Source organism: Protopterus annectens, chromosome 5.part1, assembly GCF_019279795.1.
Source record: "Protopterus annectens isolate FY-2018-M chromosome 5.part1, PAN1.0, whole genome shotgun sequence".
Lineage (NCBI taxonomy): Eukaryota > Metazoa > Chordata > Ceratodontiformes > Protopteridae > Protopterus > Protopterus annectens.
Genome location: NC_056736.1, coordinates 677,736,899 through 677,764,768, shown reverse-complemented (window position 1 = coordinate 677,764,768; position 27,870 = coordinate 677,736,899). Strand labels below are relative to the sequence as shown.

The 27,870-nt window shown below is 43.6% G+C and overlaps 1 protein-coding gene across 7 annotated transcripts in view; it reads left to right on the top strand.

Moving 5' to 3' along the window:
- The window catches only part of PARP4 (poly(ADP-ribose) polymerase family member 4), a 2,883,551-nt gene that overhangs the window by 1,570,466 nt on the left and 1,285,215 nt on the right, over positions 1 to 27,870 (top strand). For all 7 annotated transcript variants that reach the window (XM_044073295.1, XM_044073293.1, XM_044073297.1 and 4 more), the window contains one exon: positions 9,724 to 9,804. In XM_044073295.1, the coding sequence (XP_043929230.1) occupies positions 9,724 to 9,804 (81 nt within the window). The remainder of the gene's footprint in view (positions 1 to 9,723; positions 9,805 to 27,870) is intronic.

Here is a 27,870-nt window from a genome sequence, read left to right as displayed (position 1 = left end):
TCCTATCAAAAATTACCCCTCTCTCACCCAGTTCTCCTCACAGAGCATTGCAGGCAGGATCTCTGTTGGTGGCTATGTTCCTTCAACCTGGACAAGGGGAGGAATCTAGTCCCCCTTTCTCCTGCTGCCACAGTGACCACGGATGCTTCCCAGATAGGGGGGGGGGCATTATCTGGGCAGAATGGTCCAAGGCACGTGGCAGGATCATGAGGTACACTTACACATCAGTGTCCTGGAGATGAGAGCAGTGCTGTTAGCACTGCAAGCACTTCAGAGCTCTCTTCCCCAGGGAACAATTGCTATTCACTCAGACAGCATGTCAGTTTGGTACCTGAACAAGCAAGGGGGAACCAAGTCTTACCCCCTTTGCAGAGAAGCCATGAGAGTGTGAAATTGGGCAGTGTCTTCCCAATGGTTTCTAGTGGCAACGCACATTCCAGGAAAATCCAACGTGATAGCAGACAGGCTAAGCAGAGCTATTCTGATGCCTTATGAGTGGTCCCTGAACAACCGAGTTGCTACAAGGATCTTCAGCAGGTGGGGTCAGCCTTGCTGCGATCTCTTTGCCAGTCCCCTCAATGCCAAATGTAGCAACTACTTCACTCTGATCCCCCCACAGGGGGAGTCACCCAGGGACTGTCTAGTCCACAGTTGGCCTTCCGGTCTGCTCTATGCCTTTCCTCCGTTTCCTCTGTTACCAAGAGTGATTCAGAAAGCCATTCACTTGGGAAGCAAGATGATTCTAATTGCTCCACACTGGCCCTGCCAGGTCTGGTTCCTCTTCCTTCAGCAGTTGGATCCAGTACCAGACCTTTTGACTCATATGTCGGGACAGCTCCACCCCTCCCTACAGTCCCTCAGTTTGACAGCTTGGCTGCTCCACTTCCATCGATGGTTAGACTACATTTCTTTTCACCTGAGGTGGTGCATATTCTTTCGTCGTCTCAAGTCCTCCACCAGAAGAATTTACTCTAGCAAATGGAATAGATTTTCCATTTGGGCTCAGGCACAAGGTCTGGACCCTTTCACAGCCCCTATATCAGCAGTCTTAGACGTTTTAGCTATGCTCTTCTGACAGGGCTCCGCTCCCTCGGCCATTAAAGTGCAGCTGGCGCCCATTTCTAATTTCCATGTATCCTATGAGCCCTCTCTTATGGGTCATAAACTTTGCAAGGCCTTTTTGAAAGGAGCCTGGTTACTGCGTCCTCCTGTGTCAGAACCCGTCATGCCATTGGATTTAAATCTGGTATTGCAAGCCATCACTTCTCTGCCCTTTGAGCCGGCTGCCACTTGCGAACTGAAATTCTTATCCTGGAAGACGGCTTTCTTAGTGGCCATCACTTTGGTTAGAAGAGTTTCAGAACTTCAAGCATTGTCCATTAGGCCCCCGTATTTGATATTCCATAAGGACAGGGTATCCTTGAGACTTATTCCATCCTTTCTCCCTAAGGTGTCGTCTACATTTAACCTCCACCAATCCATTGAGTTACCTGTGTTTTTTCCCAACTTCTCCAACAAGGCGGATTTCAAATTTCATCAATTGGATGTGCATAGACAACTAAGATTTTGTTTACACAGGACAAAACACATAAGAAAATCAGATCAATTGTTTGTCTCTTTTTCGGAGAATAGAATGGGTAATTCTGTTTCCAAGTGGATTAAGGATTGCATTAACTTTATTTACTCATCAGCAGGCAGAAACTTACCCTTCCCAGTCAACGCTCATTCCACTAGGGCGGTCTCGACTTCAATAGCGTATCATGCCAGGCTTTCCTTGGACGACATTTGTGCAGCGGCCACCTGGGCTTCTCATCACACCTTTATCTCTCATTACAAGCTGGACGTGGCATCTAGAGGCCGGGCTTCCTTTGGTTCCACGGTTCTCAGGAGTATTTTCCTATGAGCCTCCCAGGTTAGAGGTGCTAGGGACGCTGTCCCATCAGTAATGAATGTAGGCAAGATAGGACCACATAACAGCAGTTAGTTATGCACTCACCATAACGATCGATGTATGTGGTCCATCTCTCCTACATTCTTACGTACCCTCCCACCTGCCCCCTGCCTGAAGGATTTGGAGGATAATTGCTCTGAGACCCTTCAGAATCGGTTTATTCCCTTTTCCTGGTGGATGATACTCCTCTTACTGAGGCTGGTGTATGTGGAGTGACTCGGATGTATGCAAACAAGATCTGGGGATTTGGGAGAGGTGCATCCTGGGATACGGGTTAGCCCAGCCAATTAGAGACTTCGTACTAGAAAATAGTCGGCCGAGTCGGAGCCAATTATCGGCTCCGAACCCATCAGTAATGAATGTAGGCGAGATGGACCACATACATGGATCGTTATGGTGAGTACATAACTAACTGTTTTCATCTTTTTAGTGTCTCTTGTGTTAGACGTCGTCTTCCTGCTGAGAGGACCTTTTGATGCTGAATGTACCCAATTTTTTTGCATTTCGAACAGTACAATATGCTTTACCTGAGGCTTCCTAGCAGTAAGTTTGATCTTTGTAGTTACTTTAGAATTCCACAGATTGATTATTTATCAGTACATTTGAACTGCTTTCATGTTATCCCAGTTCTGCTGAGGATGCATTTGTGCCAGTTCAGTCTTATATCATCTTTAAAGTTTTGTTGTTGTTTATTTAATCTTGCATTATATGTTCCTCCCATATCATAGGGGCTTTTATTCCCTTACTGTCCAGATAAGCTCTTATGTTTATGTTCCTTATCTTTAAGATTGTTGGAAGTGACTAGGTGTGGTTGGATACATCCTGTGTTTTGCCTTTTTGCCATCAGACTCTGCTCCTATGAAACCTGGTTGTCCAGTAGCTGAGATATTCCCTGCACACTATCAAGAAGCATTAGGTCCCCAAAAAGCCATTTAGTCACCCTGGCCTATGATAGCAATCAGTTTTGGTAGATTTTCATTCTCCTTCAACTGTTCCCCCAGTTTCACACCTATCTACAAATCCCTTGATTGCTCCTTACCAGGAGATCCCAGATATATCCCTTCACTGTGTGGACCTCCCAACATCATAGGAAGTCAGCCTCGTTCTACTTTTATTTATTTGTTTATTTTTTTTTAGCCCAGGGAGGGAGGAATCTAAAAGAGAGTTAATGTCATGGCACTCAGAACCATCATAATATATGCAGTGCCAGTTAGATTCCCTAGATGTAAGAGCTATTAGTGCAGTGAGTGTTGTTACTGCATCCCTGATCTTGATGGGATGATGTTAGGGGCTCTTTGTCTTTATTAGAAGTCACCTAGGTATTGAATTCCTCAAGACCTCCCAGCAGGATAGGACTGCTTGCCAAGAAATGCAATATTCTATCCCAAGATGAATGGTACTGTGGCCTGAGTCATTTCCCAAACTTAGGTTACCAACAGATCAGATGGACACCCTACCTCTGCACCACTGGTCTGTCTTCCTTCATAATCACTGCTGCAGTAACTTTGGCTGTATGTGTCTCAACCACTGGAGGGTGACTTTACTGTGATCATTGCTTGTTACCCAGACCACTCAATATTTTCCTGTGGGCCCCTCTAGTGTAGTCTCTTCAGCTCCATGGTCAAGGGGTCAGCCACATCATCATCATCTGTTCATGTGTGCTTGCCGACACAGAGGAGCAATCTTGCCAGTGTTAGAGGATGGAGTGGTGAGTGTACCCATGCACAGTAAGGCTTAGACCTGATCCTCAATATGAATTTCAGTTTATGAGCTGTAGGGATACAACTAGAGAAAAGGAGACAGAGAGTTAAACATTTATCTTCCTTGGACTGCCTTTCTGTAGATAAGTATTTTTTCACTTGGTACAAGGTTTATTGCAGGCATTTAAAACATCTGAAGGGTGACTCAAATTTCTTTGCAAAATACAAGTAATTTTCCTTGGTTTCATTCCCTGTCTAATGATAAGCAAAAGGATATGGAGAAAGCATCTTCTAATTTTTCTACCCAAGTACCTGATTCTAACTCTGAGGAAAGTGTGATATGAACTGCAGAAGATTAGTGATTTAAGGGTTGGAGATGGATTAAGAATTCAGAAGTTGAAATTGTCAGTAAAGCAGAAGAGCTAAGATCTCATGTGATCCATGGGTAAGTTGGTAGGGTGTATTGAAGAAATGTCCAACATATGTACAAAACAAATGCAAAGTCAAAGTTACAGGCTACCTTTATGGACAAAGGCTGGTAATAGAGGCACTGCATATCCCTCAAGGGAACATTACAGATAATCTAGAGGTATAGTAACAGATAATGTTGTTTAATGAAGAATTATTATACGTAATTGGGTAATGAAATCAAATTCACAAGAGAGACATTGTGTGGAACAACCTGAAAGCAGCATATGATAATACATGTTGAAAAGCTAGGGCTCATTGATGTTTGGAATCTGAATGCACAAACAAGAGAGGTCAAGGGTTGTTTCACCTATTACTCTGCTATATGATACTTGGTCTAGAATAGGCAAGGATTCTAAGGCAAGTGGCATATATGTATGTATATAAGCAAGTCTGTAACTTCTATCTACAGTGTTATCAGTAGAACACTGGAGATTTCCCATGCTCAGTCTAGAAAAAGACAAGTAGAAGTGGGTGAAGGAAGAACTTCAACTTCTGACAGAAAGGATGTAGAGATTTTCCTTTAGGGAGTTCGAAGAACTGCAAGAGGAAGATTGCAAAGTTGATCAGGCAAGCAGAAAATGAGAGACAGTGAGAGTAGAGATGAATCAGGTATTAAAAATGAGTTTGAAGACAGGAGAGAAGAGAGATGAAAGGAAATGATTTAAGAGATTCATGTCTGCTCACTTAGCATGTAAATTGGTGTGATTGCAGTTATGGTACTGGGTAATTCATAGCACTCATACATTAGATTCAACTCTGACGTTATGAAAGGACTTTGCAGTAATAAAGTTGTTCATATTGAGAAAAGAAAATTATAGACAGTAGGACATAGTAGTCCAGTATGTATTGACAACCATGACTATAATTGCTATAGGCAAAAGTAAATAATCAGCTAGTGAAGTAACAAGCAGGCACCATGCATGAGGTTTACATGGTTTATATGGAAAAATGTGTGATGATGATGACAAAGTCTAATATGTTGATGGGAAGATGTCAAAGTTAGAAGAAAAAAGTATCTGAAAGTGTCACACACATTCTTTTTGCAAGAAATTCGACTGTGAGCAAATTGCGATGATTATGAATTTTAGAGAGAGAGAGAGAGTATTATGAATATATGTTTCCAAATGCACCTGCAGTACAGCAAAATGTAACCCCAAAAGAACAGATGTCCAATGTTAATCCTGATCAGTTCCCCAGATGATATGTGGAGTTTTCTAGAGTTATAAAGTATTCTTAGGACTGTAAAGTTGGATTATTGAAATATCTGTGAACTGCAATGGTACAGAGTTTGATTTTTTTTTAAACAGGGAACATCTTTTATTAAATTATCAGTTATGACATAGGCAACCATACATTTATATAAAGGAAAACAAGCCATATTAGCATATTTTCAGTTGCAAATGTTATACAGCATTTATAATCTATCCAGTCATGGTCAGTCAGATGTTAACAAAGCTCACTGAATTCCTGCCTTCCTTTAAGCTTCAATCCTTCTCCAAAACTTTATTCTGCACACATTGTTCCCAGAATTCCCATTTTTATGTAATTTGCTCCTACCCTTTTTTAAAGATCCCACTTCAGGTTGTTTTATCTCTGTTACTATATACACTACTTTCAGTACAGCTGGTTTAGACTTTAATTTCCATTTTCTAGTAATTGTATTTTAGCAGCTACGAAAATTAAACTCAGCAAGACGTTACTATGTGTAGACAATTCTGATTTTGTATCATAGTTCATAAAATCATTTCCTTAGTTACACCAGTTTGCTGAGGCAGTATTTCTGTTGACATAGTCTGCAGGGAAATGTTAGTCTCCCAACTCATTGGTTTCCCAAAAATATGTTCCCTATTACCTCTTTCTTCCTCATCACACCTTTAACATTTGCAGTCTACCTGTGGAGCAATTCTTTGGGGTCTGCTTGGAGTATAAAAATACCTATGAAAAAACTTCCAAGCAAAGATTCTAATTCTTTTAGACTTTGTTGCATACTTGGGAGCCACACATTTATCCCCCATTCTTTCTCTTCTCAATCCTTTCCAACCTCCTGTGATTGATTCCTATAGTTATTGTGCAATATTTTATGTACCCTACTAATTATCACTTTTTTTAACAAGAGCTTCTTTTCTAACTTCTTCTAAAAACTCTACTAGTACTGGTCTTCACATAGGATCTCTGTTTCGTTCTGTTTGCCTATACTTTGATATCAATCCGTGATAGGGAAGGCAATCTCTAGTCTGCAGTCCAAATGAATTTTTGACCTGTTCCTATTCTTTTATCTTTGTATTTCTATTTGCTCCCAGTACCTTGGCATCTTTACCAGTTTTCTCCAGTAAATTACAGCCCCTCTTGCCTTTTTTCTGTACCCTTAATTGTAGTTATCCCTATCAGCAGAATCTTGCTTTTCCATCCCCTTGCTGCTACAAAGCAGTTGTTTTTTTATATAAATAGCTTACAAAGTAGTCTGTGTAAAGTGTTAATTTTAAATTATTAGAGTGACGTAAAATATGTTGTACATGCTTCCAAATATACAGACACATATTTAAAGGGAAAAACATTGCAGTGTATATAGCTTTAAAACTATTGAGCTATCTGAAGTGATTTTCAGATCTTGTACACAAGTCCTGGAGAAATCAGTTGAATATGGATCTTATGGAAGTTAGGCCACTTGTCTTCCTTTTTGTGTTATTTATTAAACCACCTAACATGATGGTCTCCCACAGAGTTGTACCAGGCAAAGGAGTAGAGCACATTGGAGAGATTATATTCTTAGTTTTCCTGGAATCACCTAAGAATCCCACATGAGGGGGTGATTGGGTAGATTATAACTGATGTGTAATGCTTGCAACTCAGATTCTGTCAATATGGTTTGCTTTCATTTATGTAAATGTATGGTTGTGTCATAAATGTTAATGTAATGAATATGTTTCTAGTTTAAAAAGAAGGGTTAGAGCATTAACAAGCAGAACACAACAAGCTATGGCTTCTGCCATTTTCTGGCATCTCAGTTTTTCAGGGAGTACTGAATGCCCGCTTTTGGACCAGTTGTATACCTGCATTTTTTGCAAGTGTGGGGTCAGCACAAACTTCATGCTGACATGGCATAGTGAGACAATAGCAGCTGCCTGGACATCTCCAGCTGCTAAACTCTCTTGCTAGCTAACCATAAATGAAGCACTGCAAATTATTTCTTCCCTGAAGTGAAGGAATCCATCAAACATTTAGAATAACGTAGGCTAACAATCAGGGGAGATATGACTAGGGTAGGGTTAGTAAAGTAGCCAGTATTGCCTTGAAAGTCTTTGCAGACTTGACAGGAGGAAAAAAATAAAATATATTCTACCTCTTATTGCTGACTCTGACTCTGATGTCCTTTCAGGAATCATGGAGTAACCTGCCTCAGAATACTTCATTTGTGATAGTTTTGCAAGTATTGGCCCCCAACTTAATTTTGTTTCAGTATCACCAAATTTGTTTTTATAGCTCCAGTAATTAGTTTGCTCATGTGACTTCATTTTTATAATCTTACCATTGCTAGTCCTTTCTTCATCTGGTTTCACCTTTATGACACAAGTGCTTTTAGTTTTGCTTAGATATGCAACATGTAGTAGATACTGTGTAACTGCACTGAGGAATATATGATATGATATGCTATGCTTTGGACATTTTGGTGGTTAAATTGTTTTAAGTAGGAACATCTCTGGCAACTGTAGCTATAACTATATTACATATCTATTCAAGAATATGACAAGTCAGTGCTCATGTCACTAAGATCAGTATTTCTTTTTCTCCTAAAGTACAGAGACCCCAGAGTTGACTATGTTAAGTTCATGAATGAAGAAAGAAGCATTTGGTTGTAAGAACTTTTATATTTATATATTGATATTGATATTGATATATATATATATATATATATATATATATATATATATATATATACATACACACACACACATACACACATTGTATGTGTGTGTTTATATATATATATATATATATATATATATATATATATATATATATATATATATATATATATATATACACACACACACAAGTGTGTGTGTGTGTGTGTGTATACATATATATATATATATATATATATATATGTGAATGTATGTGTGTGTGTGTATGTGTATCTATCTATCTATATATATTTATATATATATATATATATATATATATATTATACAATGACCCCCATTAATATTCACAAAATGTGCACGCTGATTGGTCAGCGTGCACGTTGTAAATCAGTGTTACAGTAATGGAAAAAGTTCGGGTCACCTGGACTTTTTCCATTACTATAACTCTTTTTTACAGCAACAGAGAACGCAAGATCTCCTTTGCTTCACACTGTCTCGCTATGTTAAACTTGTTTAACATAGCGAGATAGCATTAAAAAAAGCAACAGAGATTCTCTGTTGCTTTTTTTAATGCAGTCTCGCTATGTTAAACTCGTTTAACATAGCGAGACAGTTTGTAAAAAGCAACGGAGATCTTGCTTTCTCCATTGCTTTTTACAAACTGTTTCGCTATGTTAAACCCATTTAACATAGCAAAACAGTTTGTAAAAAGCAACGGAGATCTTGCTTTCTCCGTTGCTTTTGCCCACAGCTCTGATGTACTGCGTAGGCATATGCATGCGCAGTACATCAGAACTGCCGCAGAATACCAGGTAGCTGCAGAAGGGCAGCAAGGAGGCATTATACAATGCCAGTATTTAAGAAAAATGTTTTTTTCTTCTTAAATAATGTCACTATATAATAGCAATAACCCACTTCTGGGTATGTGTAATGCTGGATTTACCCACGGTTGGCTTTGTTTGATCACTCGGGCTTTGCCCTCGTGACCAAACCACACCAACCGTGGGTAAATCCAGCATTACCCACACCCAGGCGTGGGTTATTGCTATAATATTGCAGTTTACCCAGTTTTCAGCAAAATCATTTTTGGCACTGCCATGGTTTTGTTTTAAATATTAGGTTCTCTATAATTTCCAGTTTATAAAAGACATATGACTTAATACTAGAGGACTCCGAATACAGACACATATGGCTCTTCTGGAAGGAAGTAGTTGACCAGGGATCCTCACTGTGTACAGGCTGACAGATTTCAGCCCTTTTAATGGGTGAATGGCATTAGTTGGATGCATTTTCTTGTAGAAGGACAAAGAGGGGAACCTTGGCCCTTATAATGTTCTTGCACTCTTTAATAGCCAGCCAGTAGCTTGTTAGAATCTAATTGGAAAAGGGTGCATAATCTAGGCGGTAGCATATGCCATAATGGAAGACAGGAGGAAAACAGAATGCTTTAAAGGTATTGCAGTACCATATAGACATACAAATTCTAAATTAGTAAGCAGTCCATGCTGCATTTGTTATGTATCATTTTGTCTGTTTATTATTCTTGTATTATCTATTATTCTGCCTGCTTGAGAAACTGAATATCTTTGATTTATCATCCAGCAAGTGATGCCAGAGTGGAATATATGGGCTGATATAAAAACATAATTCAGCAATCCTGATAAACAAAATCTCTCAATGTCATCTGATGCAATACATTATATAGTCTAAAACTGTAACCTATTTCTTGCTTTTTCAGGCTAACCTTTTTGCCACCTTAAATGAAAAGGAGATAAACACAGTGGTGTCCACAACAGAACTGCAAAAGACTAAAGGCACGGTAAGAGTCAAAACTGGAAATATTTTGCAAAAACATATTTTTTAAGTGGTTATTTATTTACATCAATGCATCGCATCCATCAGTAAATGGTGCTACACATCTAATGCTATGCCTAAACAGTTTAGCCTTAGTGTGATCTTTTGCATAAACATTTTAGTTATTCTTAGATTCATAGATTACTAGGCTAACAACCCGGGGGACCTTTCTGAGCCTAACTAAGTTTTCCATTTAAATAATGATGTCCTGTATCCAAACAGGAGATTGAGAGCAGAGATGCCAGATTTCTTACGGGACAGGTAGGGACAAAAAAAAAAAAGGTCCTTTACGGTAAGTGAAAATTGACTGGATGCTGGTATATGAGCCAGTCAAAAAAATTGCATAGTGGACTCTCTTCTGTTCAGTGCAGAACATCAGGCAGTTCCGCATTAAGCAGAAGTAGCTTTGTTTTGCTATTTTTTTTGATTGACTTGTATACTGGCATACAGGCCAATCAAAAAAAAAAAACAAAGCAGGGGCCGTTTCGCCGGGATTTTAACCAGCAGTGTGGGACTCTGGATCGGGCTGCTGATCCTGGGACATTCCCGCTCAAATAGGAACATCTGGCAACGCTGATTGATAGCCAGGCATTTATAACCCACCTCTGTCCATAAGGGACATGGGTACTAGGTCGGGTGTAAATTTCCTGTCCCCCCATCCACTGGTCTGGGGTGTGCTTAAACTGGGTAATAGACGAACTAAGCTTCACATGGATGGGAAGCCTATTCCATAGGAGGGGCGGTCTCTGACACATCTGTCACTCCAGCATGTTTTTTGAAGTCATAGACAAAGTCAGATCTCTAGACCTTGTATTTCTGGCACTCTTTGACTTACGAATATGTTATGGATTCATAAGTGTGAGGGTTTGCAGATGCTTTGTAAGCCAAGCATTGATCACCCTTCAGCAATCTATGGGAGACTGAATAGACTGAAAGGACTTTAAGGCATTCTGTGTAAGTCAGGTTTGTTAAGCCTTGTATTCTTTTTATAAGAAACCTGTGAGATCGCTTTAGGTGCTGCATATGCCTGGTCAGGTACATATCAAGGGGAGCATTGTACTCTCTGATTGGTCTGATAAGGGCAGAGTACAGTGAGATAATGACTTTGTTGGACCTAGATGCCATGCCCTTACTTATAAGTCACACAGCATAAAAGGATTTCTTCATCACTATGTACACTTGGTGGTCAGAGGTAAGGCCATTTTCTGTGTGCGTACCCAAATGTTCTTCGTGTTTCACTGTTGCAGTCATTACGTTTGGGTTATCTGCCTGCAGGTAGCCCTCAGTCTGCCTGATTAACAAAGTCTTGGGTCCTGCATCGGTTGCTGTCCCTTCTTCCATGACGTCAGGTCATCAGGGGTATAAAACATGCAGCCAACGCCATTACATCAGTCTTTCTTGCCATGCGGTGCCCGAAGCAGAAGCAGTTCGCAAGTGCCGGTTGGCCAACTCCTGAAATTTTCAATTTCGGTTTCAGAACCAAAGTCTTCAACTAAAGCTAAGTACCCTGTTGGGCAAACTTTTTCTTGCTCCTTACCGATGTCAGTAACAGTTAATAATTGCATTACTTGTGGAAAGCAAATATCTCATAAAGATTTTCATTCGTTCTGTATTCTTTACCTAGGCCCTGACCACGACATTCCGTGTTGTCGGTTTTGTGCTTTATTTAATCAATGCACTATCCGTCGTCGGTATATTTTCACCTCTAAATATTTCGGTTCTCGGTTTAATTATCCTGAAATGTCGGTTAGCCATCTGACTACCGGGATTCCTAAAAACGCAAAGATAAAGACAGACACAGGCCGCAGAGGTCCAAAACTGCCGACGACGCTTCTCCTAAGCTAGTCGCCAGTTCACCAATACTCAGTGAGGTGCTTTTGCAGCCCCTGATACCTGCTACTTCTGATTCGTAGGCCTCTACTCAGACCCATTCGGAGTCCGGTATGCAGCGATATGCTTCAGTTATGGAACCCGGATGTCTCTACCTTGGATGGGTCCAGAGCCGTTGTGAAGGCACCGGCTTCTGAGGGTATATTCAGGCCTACGGACTTGCATATTAAATCAACGCCTCCTTCTTCACTTAGGCCTAAATCTCGAACCATGCCTAAAAAAACGATGACCAGGCCACATGTTCAGGCCTCTATGCCTAAAAAACAAATGATAAGAATGGCTGAAGATCTAATAACTCTAATCCTGGGTAGCCAACCCTCCTTCTAAGAGGCCTAGGACTGAAGTTGCTTATGAATCTTCTGATCAGGATTCTGATTTTTCTGATTCTTCTGATGATCTGGATTTGTCCTTATCTACTTACGAGGATTCTGATGCGCAGGACTACATTCCCACTGCTTCCCCTCCAGTGGATTTTTCTTTTGGGGAAACCTTGCATACTTTAAGGGAGTATTTCCACTGGGAAAGCCAGGATTTTTCTGATTCAAAAAAGAGGCTTTAGGGATTTCTTACTCCTACCTCAGCATAGGCCTTTAGCTATTCCTCCTGTACTAGACATTGGTGATGCTTTTTCGGAATCTAGTTTGGCCCCTGATTCCTTGCCTCCTGCTCCCAGAAAACGTGACAGATATTACAGGGTCCCTGAGTCACACAAGTTCCTTTTTAAAAATCCTGTTGCGGATCCAGAAACTATTTCACAGGGACCCATAGTCATTAAGGCTTCTAATGCTAAAAATCCTACCCCTTCTGATAGAGACTTCAAGGCGCTGGATAGATGGGGTAAGAAGGTTTATACTTCTGCAACCTTGGCCATTAGGATTCTAAACTGCCAGTTTCATATGTTAAAGTATCAGCAACATGTTATTGGGTTGCTTAAACAGAAAATGATGTTGACTCCAGACTGTGTGGAAAATAAAGAATTACAGGATTTATTGCATTCTGCTGAACTAGTTGGAAGACATACTTTGCAATGTGGTTTTGATTTGAGGCCTCTTGCAGGGCTGCTGTTACTGGGTCTGTGCTCAGAAGGTATGCTTGGCTTAAGGAGCAATCTTTGCCTGATCATGCTAAAGCTAAATTTGTTGGATGCTCCCTTAAATCAGGACCGCTTGTTTGGCAACAAGGCTGAGGAAGTTCTTAAAAAGATGGAAGATAAAGCTAAATCTTTGCAAACTGTTAAAGATTTCTTACAAGTTCACCCTCTTAGATTTAGTAGGCACTGGCTCTCTAAGAATTGGTCCTTTCCAGCCCCTTCCAGGTCTTCTCAAGCCAAACTCTGACACAGCAAAACCCCCAGGTTTCAGTCCCAGGGGGGACACACAAGACTAAGCAGTGGGAGTCCTCCACTTCCCAATCTGGGAGTAATAAGACTCCCCCTCTGGTAAACTGTCTCAATGTATTCCTTTAAAAATTTCCAAGCACTTGTCAACTGACTGCCCCTTTGGGAGGAAAGATTGCTCTTCATGCAAAGAACTGGAAAAACATTACCCAGAACAATTGGGTTTTAAATATAGTGTCCCAGGGATACAGATTTCACTTCCACATGTTGCCAATGCCAAGCGGGTGGCCGGACCTACCCCCAAATCAGTGGGCAGAGGCCCAAAAACAAGTACTTTCTCTCTTAAGCATGGGGGCTGTTCAACTGGTACTGGAAGAGGAAAAGGGACAGAAAAGAGAATTCATGGCATCTTATCCTGGACCTGTCTAAACACTTTTTGGAGATTCCAAAATTCAAGATGCTGACTCTTCACTATTTACCTCCTATGCTAGGCAAAGACCCCTGGTTGGCAACACTAGATTTAAAAGAAGCATACCTGCACATCCCAATCAGGGAATCTTACAGAAGATACCTACACTTCAAAGCAGGCTGCAAGCACTATCAGTTCTCTGCACTGCCCTTTGGCTTATCTACTGTGCCCAGGTATTCACAAAGTGCCTAGCTCCAGTTATTGCATTTTGCAGGCAAAGAAATATTCAAATAGACCCATACTTGGACAATTGCCTAATTCAGACAGAAAGCCAAGACATACTTTTGAATCATCTGGCCTTTATACAGAGGGTTCTAACTTGTCCGGGGTACACCATAAATGAAAAGAAATCACACCTGGTACACTGTCAACAAGTTATATTCCCGGGAGCAAGCTTGAATACAACTTTCCAGATGGCTTACCTCACGCCACAGAAACAAATTCATTTGACAACCTACTTCAAACAAGTGACCACAAAAACCCTGCTATCTGCAAGACAAATACTGCAAGCCTTGGGGTTCATGGCCTCCTGCATTTTTCTAATTCCATATGCAAGACTGCATATGAGTAAACTACAGTGGTATCTAAAAAGCCTATGGTGTCAACATTCTCAGGATCTAGAAGTAATGATTCCTATCATACCTTGCCTACGTCTAGAGTTCCTTTGGTGGGCAGAGACCTGCCACCAAAACAAGGGTTACCTTTCATACCACCCCCTGCTGCCCAAACCTTAACAACAGATGCATCAGACTATGCATGGGGGGCTCACCTGGCAGGGAAGTGTATTTAGGGCAAATGGAACCCAAATCAAATGCACCTGCTTATCAATCAGAAAGAAATGTTAGTTGTATAGAATGCTCTGACAGCCTTCAAGGACCACATTCTTTCAGGACAACTAATGGTAAAGATGGACAGCACCACTGTTATGTGGTACATAAACAAGTAGGGGGGTACACATTCTTACCCCCTCTGCAGACTCGCCGTGGCATTGTGGAGCACAGCCTTGAGCTCCAAAGTGCACGTACAAGCTCAATGCCTGCCAGGAAAATTAAATACACTGGCAGATGGACTATGCAGAAACCTCATGGACCCACATGTGTGGAAACTGGAGCCAAGGATTTTCAACATATTGACAAGCAAATGGGGAAGCCCAGATATAGACCTGTTTGATCTCATTGATTACAGTGAAAGAAAAAAAAAAGATTACACTGAAAGAAACATCACTGTATTTAATAGGTGGGAACATGCTACCTGAAGACAAAGTCAGAGAGCAAAAAACATGGATGATAAATGCTGAATGAGGGAGAAACATCTCTGTTTCGTAGAGAGTGGATTCATGTAATTGAGTTAAACATTCCCTCGAGATATTAGATGTTTCCATAAAACTGCAGTGTCAAGACAACAACTGAAAATCAGTTGCTTGTAGAAGCAAGCCAAAATCTCACCAAAGAAGTGCTGGTAAAACGAAATGCCATCACAAATTTTCATAAAGCTAATATGCTGCAGTATGACCCTAAGCCCAAGTTGGAGCTAGAACTGCAAAAGTTGAAAATAAAAATGATGTCCTTCATGGATGCATCTGCAGTCATAACAAGTGGGTTGTCCTGTCGTCAGGCAGCCCTGCAGTCGGCCGGATTCCAAAGTCCGGGTCCGGCTTCGGCTGATGTCGCACTCCACCCGACGTCATCTCTGTTGGTCTTCGGGTATATAAGCATCAGCCGACGCCATTTTCTTCAGTCTTTCTTGCCGCGTGGCGCCCGAAGCAGAAGCTGTTCGCAAGTGCCGGTCGGTCGGATCCAGAGATTACTTCTACCGAATACTACTTCGAAGACTTCTAAAGCTAAGTACCCCGTTGGGGACTCTTTCTTGCCTCAGCCGATGTCAGAAAAAGTTAACAATTGTTTAACCTGTGGGAAACAAATACCTCATAAAGATTTCCACTCTTACTGTCTGCCTTGTTTAGGCCCAGCCCACGACGTAGCAGCCTGTTCGGCCTGTGCCTCTTTCAACCGACGAACGCTTAGGCGTCGGTCGGAGTTTGCAGAACAGTTTTTCGGTTCTGATTTTGCATACATTATGCCGTCGGATCCTCCGACTACCCAATCTACCAAAAAACGCAAAGATAAAGACCGACACTCGCGGTCCGCGGTTTCGGCCGAAACCACGGTAAAGCAAACCGCGAGTGTCTCGGTTTCGGCCGAAACCGAGAAAACTGATCAAAGTACAGCTGAACCTATTCTTACAACTGAGGCCCCTGCTACAACTCTTGAATCGACCTCAGAAAATTTACCCACTACGGTGGTTGACTTATCAGACACCATCCCCTTGGATGTCTCTACCCCAGCACGTGGTGCTGCTAGGCCTCCAGCAGCCATGTCCATTAAGGCCTTCGCCAGGGCTAAAGCAGCCAAGACTACTAAAACAGTGCCTGTTAAACCCCCCACATCCAGGCCCTCTTCTAGTTCTCAAATGCTTTCTTTGGCAGAAGATTTAATTTCTTTAATTAGAGGATCTCAATCTCACCCAGACAGGGCCTCTCAGCCCCGAGAGAAGAGACCTAGGGCAGAGCCCCCTGAGCCAGTGTCTTCTGATGATTCTGCTGATGAATCAGATATAACTGACCAGCCAGAGGCTCCCTTCTCCAATTTTGAAGATTCTGATGCTGAAGAATCCATTCCAGCTGCTTCCCCACCAGAAGAATTCTCCTTTGGGGAAACCTTGCATGCCATGCGAGAACAGTTCCAATGGCAGCAACAGGATTTTCAGACTCCAGAAAAAGACTTAGGACCTTTCTGCACCTCCCTCAGCACAGGCCCTTAGCTATACCTCCTGTTCTCTCTGTGGTGGATGATGCTTTCAATGATGTTTGCTCCGCTCCAGATTCTTTACCCCAGCCCCTGCCAAACCAGACAGATTTTACAGGGTGCCAGATACTCATCACCACCTTTACAAGGCCCCACTTGCAGACCCAGAAACTATATCCCAGGGTCCCAAGGCAGTAGCCGACCACAGCTAAAACCCTATTCCTTCTGAAAGGGAAGCAAGGTCATTAGACAGATGGGGTAAAAAGGTCTACACTTCAGCTACTCTCTCAGCTAGAGCTTTAAACTGTCAGTTTCACATGATACAATACCAAGAGTTTATGCTTGATCAGTTAACTAAAAAACTAACCACTGATGAATCTCTTGATAAGAAATATGTATTAGAAATGGTAAATAACATTCAACAGGTTAGCAACCATTCCTTAAAATGTGGCTATGATGCACTGGAGGCTTCATTTAGATCAGCCATGACAGGCACAGTGATGATAAGGCATGCATGGCTAAAGGAACAAGCTTTACCGGATCATGTTAAAGCTAAGTTGCTAGATGCTCCTATGGACAAGACAAGTTTGTTTGGTACACCTGCCCAGCAGGTTATGAAGAAAATGGAAGACAAGGCAAAATCTGTTCAAACTGTTAAAGATTTCTTGCAGGTTCAACCCCCAAGGTTTAGCAGGAACTGGCCTGCCAAAAATTGGTCCTTTCCTGACTCCTCAAAATTTCAAAGGGGCAGGAATAGACGTTCCAGAGGCAGAAACCAATCCAGAGGAGGTGCCTACAGAGGACGACAGTGGCAAGGTAACAACAGAGGCACAGACACAGCCACTGCCACTACATCAGCACAACCACAGTGACTTAATCTTAAATCCGCCTACCAGGGAACAAATAGCAGCTCCTCTAGGCGGAAAGTTAACCTTATTTTCAAAGAACTGGCACCACATAACAAAAGACAAGTGGATTTTACAAACCATAGATCAAGGTTACCGGTTTCACTTCCACACTTTACCAGTCAAAAGAGGAATGCCAAATCTACCTCCAAATCAAAAAACAGAGGCTCTACGCCAGATAATGGAGTTAGCAAACATGAGAGCTGTGGAAAGAGTGCCAACAGCAGAACAAGGAAAGGGGTTCTATTCCAGACTATTCCTAGTTCCAAGAAAGGAAAAAAGTTGGAGACCAATCCTCGACCTGTCCACCTTAAATACATACATCATTGTCCCAAAATTCAAAATGCTGACCCTACAGCAACTTCTTCCCATGCTAGGCAAGGAGTCTTGGCTGGTAACTCTAGATCTCAAGGAGGCATACCTGCACGTCCCCATTCGACCAATCTGCAGAAGATACCTCAGATTTCTTGCAGGATCAGAGCACTATCAATTCTCAGCATTGCCCTTTGGCTTATCTACTGCCCAGAGTATTCACAAAATGCCTGGCATCAGTAATTGCCCATTGCAGACTACAGGGAATTCAAATTTACCCATACCTGGACGACTGCCTGCTACAAGGGGACAACAAAAGCAAGCTGACAACAGATTTACAAAGGGTCATTTACTTGCTACAAGGACTGGGATACACAGTCAATTTACAAAAGTCAAGGCTGATACCATCCCAAACAAGGACATTCCTGGGCGCGGAATTGGACACAGTACAACAAATGGCATTCCTGACTACAGGAAAACAAAAAGAACTTCCTCTTTACTTCTTGGCACTAACAAAACTGAACAAGTTAACAGCAAGAAAAGTTCTGCAGGCCTTGGGCTTCATGGCATCATGCATAATCTTGGTCCCATTTGCCAGACTACATATGAGGAAACTACAGTGGTACCTAAAGAATTTATGGTCCCAACACAGACACAGTCTAGAAACAGAAATCCCACTAATTCCATGCTTAAAACAGGAGTTCCTATGGTGGGCTCAGGCATGCCAGTCAAACCCAGGCCTACCCTTTCGCAGATGTCAACCAAGCCAGACCATCACAACAGACGCTTCAGACCTAGGATGGGGCGCCCACATGCTTGACAAATGCGTGCAAGGATTGTGGACACAGGATCAACTTCACCTGCACATCAATCTAAAAGAAATGCTGGCAGTAAAACTGGCAATACAAAAGTTCAAACCATTTCTCAAAGAGGGCCAGTTGATGATAAGGACAGACAACACCACAGTCATGTGGTACATCAACAAACAGGGAGGCACTCATTCATACCCCTATGCAGAATGACCTTGGAGCTGTGGACCCTGGCACTCAGCTACAACATTCAGTTACAGGCAATATTTGTACCGGGAAAGACAATACTCTAGCAGACATATTAAGCAGAACCACCCGGATGCCCACGAATGGAAGCTGCACCGGACATCTTCAAGACCATCTCAAAGAAATGGGGAATGCCACAGATAGACCTATTCGCATCACCTCTCAATCACCAGCTCAAAAATTCTGCACAAGGACATTCCACCCACTAGCATGGAAAGTGGACTCACTCTCCTTCAACTGGAAAGGCCTAACAGCATATGCATTCCCACCTCTTCCTTTGATACACAAGGTACTACTAAAAATCAAGGAAGAACGTCCAAGGATAATCCTGATAGCTCCAAACTGGCCAAGACAACACTGGTACCCACTACTGAAGAGCATGTCTCGAACAATATGTGGCCAATACCCTGATGCCTTCGATGTTAACTCAGAACAACTACAGCATCATACATCCAAACCTAAAACGCTGCAACTGACTGCATGGAACATCACATAGCAGCAGCTAATCCAGAACTTTCCCAAAGAGTTAAAGACATTATTCTTGAAGCACGCAGACCTTCAACAAGAAGGAACTATGCTGGAAAATGGAAAAGGTTTGTCATTTGGAGTACGGAAAGAGGAAAAGATGTGTCAAACATAGATATGCCTAACATTCTGGAGTATCTGGCGAACTTCTTCATTCAGGCCTGTCCTACTCCTCCATCAAGATACATGCATCAGCTATTTCAGCAGAATACAGCTTTGATCCACCTGTTTTTTCGCACCCTTTGCTCAGGCAGTTCCTCCGAGGAATCAAGAATGTAAAACCTCCAAGGAAACCACCATTACCAGCTTGGGATTTAAACTTTGTGCTAGAAAAGTTGACACTATCACCCTTTGAACCAGCAGCAACAGCAGACCTACAACACCTGTCATGGAAAACTGCTTTCCTACTAGCAATTACTTCAGCAAGGAGGGTTTCAGAACTTCAGGCCTTAATGGCAGTGCAACCCTTCCTAATCTTCCACTAAGATAGAGTGTCCATGAGGACTAATCCTACATTTATGCCCAAGGTGGTATCCAGAGTGTCTTTAAACCAGGCAATCCACCTACCTACCTTCTTTCCCAACCCACAAAACAGAGGGAAAGAATACTGCATACCTTGGATGTACATAGACAGCTACGCTACTACTTGGACAGAACAAAAAATAGCAGAAAGACTGACCAACTTTTTGTAGCCTATGCAACAGGAAGGGAAGGAAAAGCTATTTCCAAACAGACAATCTCCAAATGGATAGGAAATTGCATACGATACTGTTACTCCTTCCATGGGAAACCAATTCCACAGAACATAAGACCTCATTCTACAAGGGCAACAGCCACTACCACAGCCTTCTTACGAGGAGTGGCAACCAAAGACATTATTGAGGCGGCTACTTGGACCTCCGTGCATACATTTGCCAAGCATTATAATTTGCCTCTATATTCCAGATCCCGAGCAGGGTTTGCCACTGCAAGGGATCCTAAACACACCATAATCTACTTTATCCTCCTCCCCTAGTTGGCTATGGTATTCTACCCACTTGTTATGACTGCAGATGCATCCATGAAGGACATAGTACAGTTTTGTACCTACCATAAATGTAGATGTCCGAACTGGATAGCATCTGCAGTCATGATTACCCTCCCTCCTTCCCCTCTGTGGTACTCCTAGGGTGTTTACCCTCCTAATAGCTAGCTGTTGGGGAGTCTTTATGGTGTATTTGTTTGTATATATGTACATATATGCTTATTGTTGTGTTTACCTCTATCTATTTGGAAACATTGGCATCTATCCAAATTTTAGCCTGCAAGAGGGCTACTGGCATCTGGGGCAAGAAACACTGAAGAAAATGGCGTCGGCTGATGCTTATATACCCGAAGACCAACAGAGATGACGTCGGGTGGAGTGCGACATCAGCCGAAGCCGGACCCGGACTTTGGAATCCGGCCGACTGCAGGGCTGCCTGACGACAGGACAACCCACTTGTTATGACTGCAGATGCTATCCAGTTCGGACATCTACATTTATGGTAGGTACAAAACTGTACTTTACTTACCATGCGACTAGCATTAGCATACTGCATTATGTATGTTAATATGAACAGAGGACATTTTTGTATTAACAGGTTAAAAACATTTCACAAAAGTTGATCTTGCAGAGATAATCAGCAAACAGAAATGTAGTATGTTATGTGGTCCAATCTCGCCTACATTCTTACTCATGGGTTTGGAGCCGAGCATCGGCTCCGACTCGGCCAACGTAATTTTTCTAGCACGAAGTCTCTAGTTGGCTGGGCTAACCTGGTATCCCATGTTGTACTGCTCCATAGTCCCAAATCTCGTTTGCTGCTCGTGTAGCTGGGACGTGGCCTCGCTTGGCTGTGGCTAAGTACGTTTAAAACTTCTTTTTTCTCTCAGAAAATTGTCGTTTTCCTCACAAAAGCTATTTTAATAGCTATTTTTGCTTGCTAGTTATCGTGTTTGTTGTGGGAGTGTGTTTTTTTTGGTATCCCTCTGTTCCGGCGGGCTAGGCCTGTTTAACTTAGAGGACCTAGTCCTCCCTGTTGTCTAGTTGTTGTCTAATATTCCTGTTCTGTGCGAGAGTGGGTTTTCTCCCTGATGTAGTGTATGTGAGTAGTTTCAAGAATTGTTTAAGTTAGAGATTCTTGTCTGCTGTTGTTGACTGTAGTTTCCCGCCTTAGCCGTTTTTTCTCGGGCTTAGGGTCCTGTTGCTTGTGTTTCATTTGGTGCCTGTCAATATGTCTAAAGATCAAAAGGAACATAAACCTTATGGGTTTAAGAAATGTTCCAAATGCAATTACAAGATGTCCATTACAGATGGACATTCCGTCTGTGTTTACTGCCTTGGGGCAATTCATCTACAAGAGTCCTGTAGCTTTTGTCACGCCTTCAGTCCGAGGGTGCTACAGGAAAGGAAAAACGAATGTATATTGAAGGGTCTTTTATAGCCTTCCTTTGAGGAGTCCTTGGACTCTTCCTGTGGTTCTCAAACTACAGGAGATCACAGTTACCTTCTCTTTCCCCCAAATCCTCCAGACTTTCTGATTTGGATGTTGATAGGGTGGTTCAGAGGCTCCTGCAATCGCCTGTGTTGGCAAAATTATTTTCGGCTCCGAACCAGTCGGCTCTGGAGCCAGTCCCATTGCTTGTACCGATAGTTCCTCCTCCGAGCACCTCCTTGTCTTCGGAGCCAGAGTGTTCTGCTCTGAGTGATGTTCTTCTGCCAGCCCCGATACCTCCTAAGGGTTTATCGGTGCCGACATCTGCTCCAGCCATGTCAGCTCCATCCTCTGGTTTCAGAACTCGGGTTTCCTCTTTCGGGCTTGAGGGGGGTACTTCGGGACTTCTGTCGGTTCCGAGCCTTCCTCTCGGCACATCGGCTCAGGGAACTCCGGCTCCGATCGTGACCTCAGAGGCTGGTTGGTCCTCGGATTCGGGGGGACCCGCCTTCGAGGCCATGAGCAGCGCACTGGCCAGATCTTCAGTTACATCACCCGGATCGGTCATTCCATCCCCTTGCACACCGGCTAGAGCCTCTGGTGTCCCCCTATCAGTAGACAGTGGAGCCCAAAGGTCTGGGGATACCCCCATGAGCAGTCCCCTACTATCTGAGGGCCCCTCGGAGTCCGTGCCTGAGGAGCCCCCAAGAAAGAAGTTGTGCAAGAGGAAGCACATAGACTCTCAGGATGAGTCTCTCACTTCTGATACCGACCTCGAGAAATCAGAGGGGTCCCCCAAGTCTTCCTCCAATGACGTCTCTTTCTCTGACATCCTGGAGATTTTGAGGCAGAGAGGTGGCTGGCCGTCCAAGACCCCCTCTGAGGAGGAGTCTGTATTCCTCAAGGCCTTTGGGGCTCAACCCTCCACCTCCTGGGTGTTTCCACCCTTCGATGAGCTCCTAGATTTGATCTGCCGAAGGGTGTGCGAGACTCCTGACTTGGTGGAACCAGTACCCAGATGCCCTAATAAATTTCTTTCAGCTCCCCCTGTGAAGGAGTTCCTGTCCAAAGGTTTTTTTGTGGATGCCGTGGTGGTGGCGACAGCCATTCAGCAGGAAGTAGCCGAGTCTTCTTCCTCCGTCCATCCTCCTAACAAGAAAGGGGTCCAGGAGTATGGATCGGTATGGGAAGCGTACCCTCTCTTCAGCAACCTTCACCCTACGGTCGCTGAATTATCTTTGTCATTTTACTCGGCTCCAGAGAGATCTCCTTAAAGAGTTGGGAGATACTCAAATGCGTAAACGTACCTGAGGTGTTAGCGCAGACAGTCAGCGCCCAGTTGTCTCCCCTTGGCTCGATTGTCAACTCGTCCATGAGGCTCATATCTTATGCAGCCGAAGGGGCGAGTAGGGCAGCTAGTTCAGGTGTAGCCCTTAGGAGGCAAGCCTGGATGCGCCAGTGTCATTTCGCGGAGGCCTTCAAGTCTTCTTTCACTGACGCCCCCTTTGATGGGTCCTCACTCTTTGGGACCAAAGTGAAAGACACTCTCACCAGATGCGAGCAAGAGGGAAAGACCCTGTCTGCCGTAGGGGTCCATTTTTCCCTCCCTTCTAGGCCTTACCCCAAGGCTCAGAGAGGAGGGAAGATATGGTTCAAAAAGTCACAGACGTCTTTCCCTGCCGCTCAAGGTGAGTCCCCCTCCAGAGGCAGAGGAGGGGGAGGCTATTCTGGAAGACGCTGCCCCAGGGGAAGAGGAGGCCCCCACAATTCGGGAGACCATGATTCCTTTCACGGGTCTTCCTATCATCGTTCCTGATGTGTTGCCCGACTGCTATTCCAGAGCCAGTTGGGGGTCACATTTCATTGCACTCGGAAGCCTGGGCAAGTATAACTCAGGATCGATGGGTGCTTCGAATAGTTACCCGAGGTTATACCATCCCCTTGCTATCAGACCCACCTCCAGCCAAGGGAATCCCGGACATTCCACCCAGTCAAAGGAATCCTGCAACACTAGAAATTTCAAAGTTGCTAGAAAAAGGAGTCATCCAGCCTGTCCCCTCAGACCAGATCGGATTAGGGACTTACTCAAGACTGTTTTTGGTGCTGAAAAAAACAGGGGACCTGAGACCCATCCTGGATCTCAGCCAACTGAATCAATACGTTCTAAAGTCCAAGTTCCGAATGGTCACCCTCCAGTCTATTTTTCCGTTACTGGGAAAAGAAGTATGGATGTGCTCCATCGATCTCAAGGATGCTTACTACCATATCAAAATGGACAGGGCATCCAGGAGTCACTTACACGTCCGGCTGGGAGCCAGTCATTTTCAGTTTCGTGCCCTGCCCTTTGGTCTCACCACAGCCCCCAGGGTGTTCACCAAGTGTTTGTCAGTGGTGATAGCTCACCTGAGAAATCAAGGATTCCAAGTGTTTCCATACCTGGACGACTGGCTCCTCACCGCCCCCACCAGGCATCTTCTCATTCAGGCCAGGGAAACGATCATTGCCCTTTGTCATCGACTAGGAATTACCTTGAACTGGGGAAAGTCTGCCTTGCTGCCCTCACAGTGTGTCACATTTATAGGCGCAGAGCTAGACACCGTTCTAATGCGGGTGTTCCTGCCCCAAGAAAGGATAGGAGTGTTGCAGAGTCAGGTTCACACATTGTTACCCCTCAAGAAAGTTCAGGCCAGATGGGTTCTACAGCTCCTAGGATCCATGTCACCCACCATTGTGTTAGTGCCTCTAGCCAGACTATACATGAGGCTTCTGCAGTGGCTCCTCTTTGCCTAATGTTCCATTCAGGAATTACCCCTGTCCCACTTGATCCTACTCACGGTGCAAACAGGACCTCCATTGGTGGCTGCGCTCCACCAACCTGGACGAAGGGAAACCATTTGTTCCTATGTCACCTGTTGCCACGGTGACCACAGACGCCTCCCAGATGGGGTGGGGGGGGCATTATCTTGGCAGAACGGTCCAAGGCACGTGGCAAGATCACGAGGTACATCTGCATATCAATGTCTTCGAGATGAGAGCAGTGTTACTGGCGTTGCGAGCACTTCAGAGCTCTCTCCCTCTGGGAACGATTGCAATTCACTCAGACAACATGTCCGTTGTGTGGTACCTGAACAAGCAAGGGGGAACCAGATCTTATCCCCTGTTCAGAGAGGCTATGCGAGTGTGGCAATGGGCAGTGTCTTCCCAATGGTTCCTAGTGGCAACCCACATTCCGGGGAAGGCCAATGTGATAGCAGACAGGCTGAGCAGAGCTATTCTGATGCCTTACGAGTGGTCCCTGAACCGCCATGTTGCGGAACAGATTTTCAGCAGGTGGGGTCAGCCTTGCTGCGATCTTTTCGCCAATCCCCTCAATGCCAAGTGCAGCAACTATTAAACACTGATTCCCCCCACAGGGGGAGTCACCCAGGGACGCTCTAGTCCACGATTGGCCCCCCGGTCTGCTCTGTGCTTTCCCTCTGTTTCCTCTGTTACCAAGAGTGATTCAGAAAGCCATATCCTTGGGAAGCAAGATGATTCTAATTGCCCCACACTGGCCTCGCCAAGTCTGGTTCTCCTTTCTTCATCAGTACGCCGTGGATAGTCCTTGGATTCTGGAACCAGCACCAGACCTACTGACACACATGTCGGGACAGTCCCATTCCTCCCTGCGGACCCTCAGGTTGACTACTCCACTTCCATCCTTAGTCAGACTTCATCGTTTTTCACCTGAGGTAGTACACATTTTATCCTCTTCTCATTAATCTTCCACCAGGAAAATTTATTCCAGCAAGTGGAAAAGATTTTCTATTTGGACTCATGCCCAGGGACTGGACCCTTACACAGCCCCTATTCCTGCTGTTTTGGATTTTTTATCCATGCTGTTTCAGCAGGGTTCTGCTCCTGTGACCATCAACCATCAAGGTCCAGCTGGCCACTATTTCTAATTTTCATACCTCTTACGAACCTTCTCTTATGGCTCATAAACTCTGTAAGGCCTTTTTGAGGGGCACCTTGTTACTGTGGCTTCCTGTGTCAGAACCCATCATGCCATGGGATTTAAACTTTGTCATGCAAGCCCTGACTTCCCCACCTTTCGAGCCAGCTGCTACCTGTGAATTAAAATTTCTGTCTTGGAAGAGTGCCTTCTTAATAGCTATCACATCAGCCAGACGGGTGTTGGAGATTCAAGCTCTGTCCATCAAAGCCCCATATTTAATATTTCAAGGACAGGGTTTCCTTGAGACCTAATCCGTCCTTTCTTCCTAAAGTTACATCTACTGTTAATCTCTAAATCAGTCTATTGAGCTGCCAGTTTTTTTTCCCTCAATTTTCCAACAAGGCAGAGTTCAGATTTCATCAGTTGGACGTGCACAGGCAGCTACAATTCTACCTATACAGGACAAAACAACTCCAGAAATCTGACCAACTGTTTGTGTCCTTTACAGAAAATAAAACAGGTTCCCCAATTTCTGAGGTTACAATTTCCAGATGGATTTCTGATTGCATTTCCTATATCTATGCGTCAGCAGACAGAAGTTTACCATTCCCCGTCAAGGCTCACTCTATCAGGGTTGTTTCCACTTCAGTAGCTTACCATTCCAGGCTATCTTTGGATGATATTTGTGCTGCGCCATGTGGGCTTCTTCTCACACTTTTATTACTCATTACAAATTAGATGTGGCTTCTAGGGGCCGGACTTCCTTTGGTTCCACAGTTCTCAGGAGTATCTTCCTTTGAGCCTCCCAGGATAGAGGTGCTGGGGATGCTGTCCCGTGAGTAAGAATGTAGGCAAGATTGGACCGCATAACATCTAGAAGTTATGTACTCACCATAACGTTCGATGTATGTGGTCCATCTTGCTTCACATTCTTACGTACCCTCCCACCTTCCCCCCTCCTGGAGGATTTGGAGGTGACATTTGGTCTTGAGTACCTTTCAATGTTGGTTGTTTTTCTTACTACCCTGGATAGTGTTCTACCTTCCTGGACTGTGGTTGTGCATGGGGTGTGACTGTGGATTGCTGAAAACTAGATCTGGGGCTATGGAGCAGTGCAACATGGGATACCAGGTTAGCCCAGCCAATTAGAGACTTCGTGCTAGAAAAATTAGGTTGGCCGAGTCGGAGCCGATGCTCTGCTCCGAACCCGTGAGTAAGAATGTGAGGCGAGATGGACCACATACATCGAACGCTGTGGTGAGTACATAACTTCTAGTTTTCTTCTAAGCATTTATTTATTTTAAACAAGAAACATCTTTATTAAATTATCACTTATGACATGACATAGGCAATCATATATTTATATAAATGAGAAAAAAAAGATATTGGCGTATTTTTAGTTGCAGACATACATCACTTATAATGTATCCAGTCATTGTCAGTCAAACATTACAAATCCTGTTTTCTTTTAAAGTTCATTCGTCCTCCAAAACATTATTCTGCATATATTTTTCCTGAAATTACCATGTTTTGGATGTAAGTTGTTCCTACCCTTTACTAAAGATCACATTTTAAGTTGTTTTATCTCTGTTACTATATTCATTATTTCTGGTACATTTGGTTTAGACTTTGATTTCCATTTTCTAGTGAGCGCTTTTTTGGCAGGCACCATAATTAGACTCAAGAAGGCCTTATAGGTTGGTACTAGGCTATCGGCCCAAGGGCCTACGTAAGCCTAGCCAACAAGGTACCTTGGCTTACACCACCCAAGGAAGTTGTTTTCCTGTGCCCCTGTCGAGCAGAGCCACAGAAGTGATCCCCGGGGTGTATTTCCTATTTCCCATCCACTCATCAAGATTTTTCTTGAAGAGTGCTAATGAGGGACCTTGCTTGACATAGATGGGTAGCTTGTACAGAGTATGGGAATTCTCTGGGACAGGAATCTATCCCTCCAGCATGTCCTGTTTATTGTGGTGACAAGGTTTAGGTCCCTAGAGCATGTAGCTCAGAGGGATTGGGATTTCTTTAGGTGGAGCATTTCCAACAGCTCTGGGTTTGACATAGCTTTATATGTTAGGTAGAGATCACCTCGGAGTAGGCAATATGCGACGGAGTAAAGCTGGGGATTTTTTAATCTGTCAGTGTAGGGCATCTGTTTGAGGCCAATAATCCTCTTTCTGAGGTACATCTGTGGCCTTTCCAGCTGCTGCAGATATCTTGTGAGATGCATTCCAAAAGGGGCATTGTACTCTATAATGGGTCAAATGAGTGTCGAGTAGAGGGGAACAATGACCTCTTTTTTTCTGGATGAGAACCCTTTTGTGAGGAGGTGTGCCTAGTAG